This window comes from Rhinatrema bivittatum, chromosome 19, assembly GCF_901001135.1.
Source record: "Rhinatrema bivittatum chromosome 19, aRhiBiv1.1, whole genome shotgun sequence".
NCBI lineage: Eukaryota > Metazoa > Chordata > Amphibia > Gymnophiona > Rhinatrematidae > Rhinatrema > Rhinatrema bivittatum.
The window spans coordinates 35,998,577-36,005,790 of record NC_042633.1 but is presented as its reverse complement, the minus strand read 5'-3'; the positions used below and the strand labels follow the sequence as shown (position 1 = coordinate 36,005,790).

General features: G+C 53.7%; 1 protein-coding gene across 1 annotated transcript; it reads right to left on the bottom strand.

Moving 5' to 3' along the window:
* Positions 1–739: 739 nt before the first annotated feature.
* LOC115080979 (proteasome subunit beta type-7-like) lies at positions 740–6,941 on the bottom strand. The gene is made up of 8 exons (XM_029585475.1): positions 6,567–6,941; positions 4,804–4,897; positions 3,929–4,026; positions 3,453–3,593; positions 2,526–2,641; positions 1,978–2,036; positions 1,628–1,779; positions 740–1,251 (listed from the first exon to the last, which is right to left on the bottom strand). The coding sequence occupies exons 1-8, from the start codon at positions 6,629–6,631 to the stop codon at positions 1,140–1,142; spliced, it is 837 nt and encodes a 278-aa protein (XP_029441335.1). The 5' UTR covers positions 6,632–6,941; the 3' UTR covers positions 740–1,139.
* Positions 6,942–7,214: the final 273 nt, after the last annotated feature.

The window sequence follows — 7,214 nt, the reverse complement described above, 5'->3', positions numbered from 1 at the left end:
AAAGTTGGCCGAAGCTGAATCCTCCAGCTCGAGACGCTCCCGGAATCTCGCTCCTTGATTGGTCAGCACGGTCTCCGCCCTCGCCCTCCCATTGGTTGAGAACTCCGGCTTTGTTTTTGTGGGAAACGTCCGCGTTTCTCACGTGGACTGTGGGAATGGGGTGCGCTCCCCCCTTCCCCGATCTTCAGCTCGCACCTGTTTCTTGTGCTCCCCCCTGTGCAAGTTCCCACGGGAGCCAGGTGAACCCTTACAGGCCCCCTTTTTTGTGTGCCCCAGAGCATGCTGGGATTTGTACTCCTGCAGTTATAAAGAAAACCTATAAACGTGAGAAAAATAATATTACAAAAATGTGAACATATTTCTCACTTGATTGGGACTATGGAAAACTGAATTAATTCTTTTTCCAGCAACCTTCATATAGCACAGGGTCCTGGCTATTAACTGGCAACCCTTTAAGAGCTAAAAGCTTCTTTGTGCTGTGAAAATAATCATCAGTTGCTTTGGAAATATACACATATAGTCTCATATAAGCTGGTAAAATACTTAGCTTGATGTTGACAGAGATGACTCTTCTCTGTAAAGAATGCGCTTGTATGTGTGGATGAAAGGCTGTTGTATTGATGCTGAATTTGAGGGTCCCTTTCGGGTATTCCTTGTAGTGATGGTGAATTTGAAGGTCCCTTTCAGGTAATCCTGATGCTTGCTGTTGAATGGACTTGTTTGTAAGAACAATTTTTTTTTTTAATGTATTATTTATTGAATTTTTACAATGAATACAATTGTATACATTTAAGGAAAGAATGGTATAGACATCAAATATTACATAATCAATACAGGAAATATAATTCTGTCTTACCATTCATAGCCCACAAATAAATCAGGGAAGATCCTTCTCAGGAGACAACTTAATCTAACGGAAAAATAGTACCATAAGATAAAAGGAAGCGCTAGGGAGAAAGAGTTATAATATTTTTAGAACATTTCGTCCTTAATGGAGGAGTCAATGGAGGAGGGGAACATTCGTGAGGCGAAGCATGAAAAAAAACCCCACAGGGGATGCCTGAGATGTGTTCTGTAGCCCCCCACGGTTCCCAGAGAGGAAAGGGTCACTCCTCTGCCCCTGGGGGGTTGGGTGGGCGTTATTCCGTATCCATGGTCTGTACGTTCTCCTCCACCAGCTCCAGCTCCAGCGGCTTCACGGATTGAGCAAGGACGGTGGTCGTACCCTTCTGATACCGGTATGAGCCATGCCTGGGAGGGGGGGAGAGAACAACACGTGTTACTGCAGAGAGTGCCAAGGCATAAACCCTATTCAAAACTCTTGAGCGTTGGTGGCAGCGGTGGGACTGGACCCCAGGTCTGCAGAGGTCACAGCTCTGTGCTCAGTACAAGGATGTCACACAGCGCTGGTGGCAGCAGTGGGATTGGAGCCCCGAGTCTACACCTATCCTAGCCCTGTGCTGTCAGCACCAGGCTGTCGCACAGTGAGAGGTTGGCTTGGAGCCTTGGGTTTGCGAGTGTAACGGTTCTGTGCAGTCCGCACATGACTGTTGCACAGTGTGAGAACTGGGCAGCGAGGCGGGATTCGAACCCGGGTCTTCCCTGTGTCAGCGGCCTTTCCTCTTACCTCTCCCCACGCTCCACGGGCTGGTCATAGCTGCGCACGAGCTCCACCTTCTCCTTGGTGATGATGCACACGTCCACGTTGCTGCCCGAGCCCAGGTCACACAGGATTCCTGCCTTGATGGAGTCTCTGAGCAGGTCCAGCGCGGTGTTCAGCTGTGGAGGTCAAAGGGCAAGATGAAAAGCTGGGGGAAGACACATGCACTCACCACTATAACCGAAACCCGATTGACACGTGGAAGCGAAACATGTTCTAAAATTTCACCTCAGCCGCTATAAATGTCCGGGAACGTTTTCCCCTACCCCTATTGTAGGGAGGGGGTCTCTATCCACGCCCCTTCCACCCACTCTCACCTCCATATTGGGCTTGAATCGATCCTCCAGTATGGACATTGCTGCTCCAGCTCCAGAGCCTAGTTCCGGGGGGGGGGAAACACAGGTGAGACACAAAATACAGTGCCGAGGCTCAGGTTCCAATCCCACCACTTCCACCAACCCTCCCCCATGTGAGAGACTAGTGCTGCTAAAAACCCCGAGCACTAGGACTCCTGCAGACCCAGGTTCCAGTGCCTCTGCCAACACCGGCTCTCCTCATACGACAGCCCGGTCTGAGAGCCCGGCGCCGTGACATCCGCAGACCCGGCTTCCGATCCCACTACTGCTACCAACTCTCTCACCAAGCGAGCATCAACGAAGGCACTTCCCTCTCCGTGTGCTGCTGACCCCTGTCTCCAAGCACTAATGAAGAATAAATATGGATCTTAAAATGCCCTTCCCCCATTTCTAAATTCTAGCTGAGCTTTCCCGGCAGGGGAAACCCAAGTTCGGTTGCCCCTGTTAAACGCCCTCCCTGCCCCTCCCCCTCCTCACGCTCAGGGCGCTGCAGCAGCTGCCGGGCTCACCCATGGAAACGAAGGGCAGCTTGTCGGTGGAGCCGTGCGGGTGCACGGTGTAGAGGTGGGGGCCACGGCAGTCCACCCCACCCACGATGAGCGAGGCGCCGATGTGCCCTTTGTACCTGCCGGGAGGGGAGGGTGGATAAAAAAAACAGGACTTAGCATTAAAGAAGCTTAAAGAGCCTGGAGCAGGGGGTTCCTGTCCTGAGGTCTGCGAGACCAGACTGGACCGGGGGGGGGGGTCCCCCTAGTAGAGATGCAGGGACGCTTAGCTAGGGAGGATGCGAGGGGGCTGCTGCCACAGGCCAGGAGAGCGAGAGTGGGGGGGGCCCCTCCCCCCAAAGCTGCTTTCCTTTTCCCCGCTGCAGCTGGCGTGGCCTCCACCTTCAACTGCGAGAGCCCTTCCCCACGTATTCAGCTTAGACCAAGGTTTTTCACACAGTACGGACGAATCGGGGGGGGGGGGGGTGTCTCATTCTCCCTTTTGTTTTCGCACGCAAGGGGGGGGTCCGTGAAATTTTTTTTTAAAGCTGAAAAAAAAAAAAAAGCTTCCCCCTGAAGGTTTGGGGGAACCCCTGGGTCACCCGGAGGAAATACAAGGCTGCAGTTCACAAGTTGGCCACTGGGTGCCGCCATTGCTCGACCAAGGAACGGCCAAGACTCCCCCAGATCCGAAATCAGATTTTGTCCTGGACAGGGTGGGGGTTAGAATAAAAAAAAAAAAAAGTTACATTACAATGCAGTGGGACCAGCATTACCTCCAAATTCCGTAACCGTTGCATCGCCTGCTTCCTCTCTCCCACCCAGCCCGCCCTGCTGATCTTACTCCCCATTCACCTTCTTTTTTGGCCCCGGCAGCTAATTTTGTTTGTACAAGATGTTTTTGGGGTTTTTTTTTTTCCCATCAAGGGGCAGAAAGCCCGAGCAGCTCACCTGAACAGCATCTGCTTCAGCATCCTGCAGGCGGTGACCACGCGTGGCTCGCGTCCCGTGGACAGGGCGTGCAGCTGCAGGTTGGACGACAGGAGCTGCGTGGTCGCCTCCGCGTCGGCTGCCACGCCCGCACCGCAGCAGCTGCGCCAAAGGGGTGGGGGGGGGAGGGAGGAGAGAGGGGGAGATGGATTTCAATTTTTATGTTTACTAAGCCCTTTTTTTAAATTTGTAATCGGGCTCCGGACCTGTTCGACCTTCGGGCGGCTTTCAAGGTCACAGAAGCACCAGTGCAGCACCCTCCCCAAACCCTGGTGCCGACTCGCTCGGTGCTGCATCCTCCACTGTCGCTCGCTTTCCGCTTTCGATTGGTTTGAAGTGGACGGACAAGGTTTTTCCCTGTCCCTCTGCCACCTCACGTGCGAGAAGTAGACCCCCCCCCCCCACACACACACACACACACACACTAAGTCACTCACTAGATGCGGGAGGTGATAGGGTGGATCTTCAGGCAGTTCTTGTCGGCCACCACCATGTCGTCCGTAGCCCGGGTGTCAGCTCCCAGGATTACACCGTCCTGGGGAAGGACAAGGAAATAAAAAAAAAAAAGTTACCTGTCCCCAAATCTTACACAAGAGAGTCGGTGACGGGGCTGGCGATTAGGACTGAGGCCCAGAGTGATAAGGCGACGCACCCCGGGGTCACGGACGGAGTCTCTGACATTTTGCTGGAGTGCCCTCTAAAATTTGCAGCCCATGATCTCTGCATTTTGTTAAAAACTCCGCCAGTATTTTCAGCCCCTGCACGCTCTGCATTTTGTTAGAGTGACCTCTGGTATTTTCAGCCCCTGCGCTCTCTGCATTGTGTTAGAGTGACCTCTGGTATTTTCAGGCCCTGCACTCTCTGCATTTTGTTAGAGTGACCTCTGGTATTTTCAGCCCCTGCGCTCTCTGCATTGTGTTAGAGTGACCTCTGGTATTTTCAGCCCCTGCGCTCTCTGCATTTTGTTAGAGTGACCTCTGGTATTTTCAGCCCCTGCGCTCTCTGCATTTTGTTAGAGTGACCTCTGGTATTTTCAGCCCCTGCGCTCTCTGCATTTGTTAGAGTGACCTCTGGTATTTTCAGCCCCTGCGCTCTCTGCATTTTGTTAGAGTGACCTCTGGTATTTTCAGCCCCTGCGCTCTCTGCATTTTGTTAGAGTGACCTCTGGTATTTTCAGCCCCTGCGCTCTCTGCATTTTGTTAGAGTGACCTCTGGTATCTTCGGCCCCTGCGCTCTCTGCATTTTGGCGGCATTTGCAGACGAGCGTCTCGGCTTGCACTTTGTCTGCACGGTTGTGCTGCGGGTTCCTTACCTTGAACACCAGTCCAGCGATGGTGGTCCCGGTCTTTCTGGCTTTAGGGACTTTGAGGCCTTGCTGGGATAATTCTTTCTCCAAACATTCATTTCTGGGAGGGGGGAGGAGAACGAGGAGTAGTAGAGACCAGTTAAGAAGGCAGACAGGCATGCACAGGGACAGACGGATGGACATGCACCCAGGTACAGAGATATTACACACATGCCTCAGCACAGTCCCCCCCTTCTCGCCACCCTAGGAAGTCTGCCTCACTCCCCCTTCCCTTTTCTGGGGGGGGTATCTCTCTCAAAACTTCCCTTGCCGACCCTGGCCCTCGCGTGTGTGTTCAGCGCTTTCACTGCATTGCGAGCGTCCAAGTCAGGGTTTCCAACTGTCAGGAAATTTACTGACAGTCAGTCAAAAAAAACCAAAACATTTTTGTTCGGTCTTGCAAAACTGGTCTAAATCTCGGCTCTAAATTTGTTTTTATTTATTTGGTTTACATTCCGTCTTTCAGGCCCTTCAAAGCGAATCTCATTCAGGTACTACAGGTATTTTCTATGAAGGATCACACTCTTAAGTTTGTAGCTGAGGCAATGGAGGGGAAAGTGACCTTTCCGAGGTCACAATGTGCGGCAGCTGGATTTGAACTCTGAGCTTTCTCGGCCATGGCTGAATTCTAGGGTTAACTTCGGCGTGTCGGGCCAAAAAAAAATAAAATTATATATATATATATATATTAAGAGGAGTAACCCTGCAAAAGAATTATTATTGTTTGTTTTCAGTAACGCCTTGCGAGTGGAGCTTTATTCAGGGGCTCCAGTCCCGTCAGGGCATGACTCTGGGCCTTGGAAAGGCAAGAGGAGGAGAGCGCCGGGAAAGGGGGGGGTGGGTAGCCATGCCCGGGTGGAGGGGCAAACTGACTGCAAGGGCAATCTTCTTAGGCTGGGTGCTCTCGGCGGTCGCCTGCGGGGCAAGAGGACCCAAAGTCGGAACCTCCAACCCCCAAGATGGAGTCCGGAGGCACTGGGCGAAAAGGCAAGAGAGCCGAGTGGACGCGCCACGCCCTGCAGCACGCAGGGTAGCCTTTCCCGCTGGACCGCGGCGGGAATAAAAACAATATCTACGTCCGCCTTCCTTGACTTTACTGTCTCTGGCCCGCTGCTGTTTAGATCTGCTGAATTTAGGGGATTCACCCCACACAGGGGGGGGATGAAGAAAAGTGGATTTATATACAGACAACAACAAGAAGGACTGAATTACATAGTCTGGGTAAAACAAATAAGCGTGGGTGTAGCTTGCTTATTGCAGCGGTTACTACCCCTAACTAATCAAGCTAGATACTTCACTTGGATGCAGTTCCAACACTGCTCTCTACATTAATGGCGGGGGTGGAAGAGAAATAGAACCAAAGGTTACTAAGAGCCAAGAGTAACAGATAAGTATGAGGGAAAAACAAGAGTGAAAGCTTGCTGGGCAGACTGGATGGGCCGTTTGGTCTTCTTCTGCCCTCATTTCTTTGTTTCATTTAGAAAGATTTCCACAGCCTGGGCAGAGCTGGCTGCGCTTTCTCTTTCACTTTTCCTCCCACCCTTAAAGCCTCCCCTCCTGCCCAGGAAGGATTCGCCTCTCCCCGGTTACTGGGCCAGAGGGTCCCACAGCCAGAGGCTCCCGTCCCACCAGCCGTCGCCCTGGGGGGGGGGGAGAGGCAGGACCAGGGAGGAGGGGGGAGAGACACGCACAGAGACAGCAGGGAAGGGAAAGGGACTCGCCCTCCTCACCTCTGACAGTTCTCGAAGCCGAAGCCTCCCGCCCGTGGGTGCGTGGGAGCCCCGCACCTCAGCATGGTGGCTCGAGAAGGTGGCTGCCACGGGTCACTCCTCCAGAGGCTGCGGGAGCCGCCGTTCTGCTGTGCTCGCCGTCCTGAGCTCCCCCCTCTCTGGTCCTCTCTTTCACTTTCACCTGTAACCGATGTGGCTGGGAGGGGAAGCTGGCGCCGAGCCCGCCAGGCTCTCGTAAACCCGGAGAAGCCCTCAGCGTAGCACAGAAACGCACACCCTGAGCTTCGGGCTCCCGGGAGGGCTGGGGGGTGTCACTCCGCAGCGACCCGAGCGCGAAGGGCAGCGGAATTCTCCCCCTCCGTCCCGGGCTTTTACCCCCACCCCCTTTCACTCGTAAGAAGTCCTCCCCTCTCTCTGGGTCGGACCAAGGTCCATCCGGCCCCCCAGCCCCCTCTCTCTCCCCGACGGCAGCCAGGTCGGGGTTGCAAGCTCTCGTCAGAACCCCCCCAAGTCCGATCTCGTTTCTCGTATCTCACTTCCCAGGGACCAGCACCGGCCCCCTCCCGAGCCCACCTGGCTCATGATAACTGTTTACGGACTTTTCCCCTGCAGGAGCTCGTCCTGTCCTCTTCTGAAACCCCCCGCCCT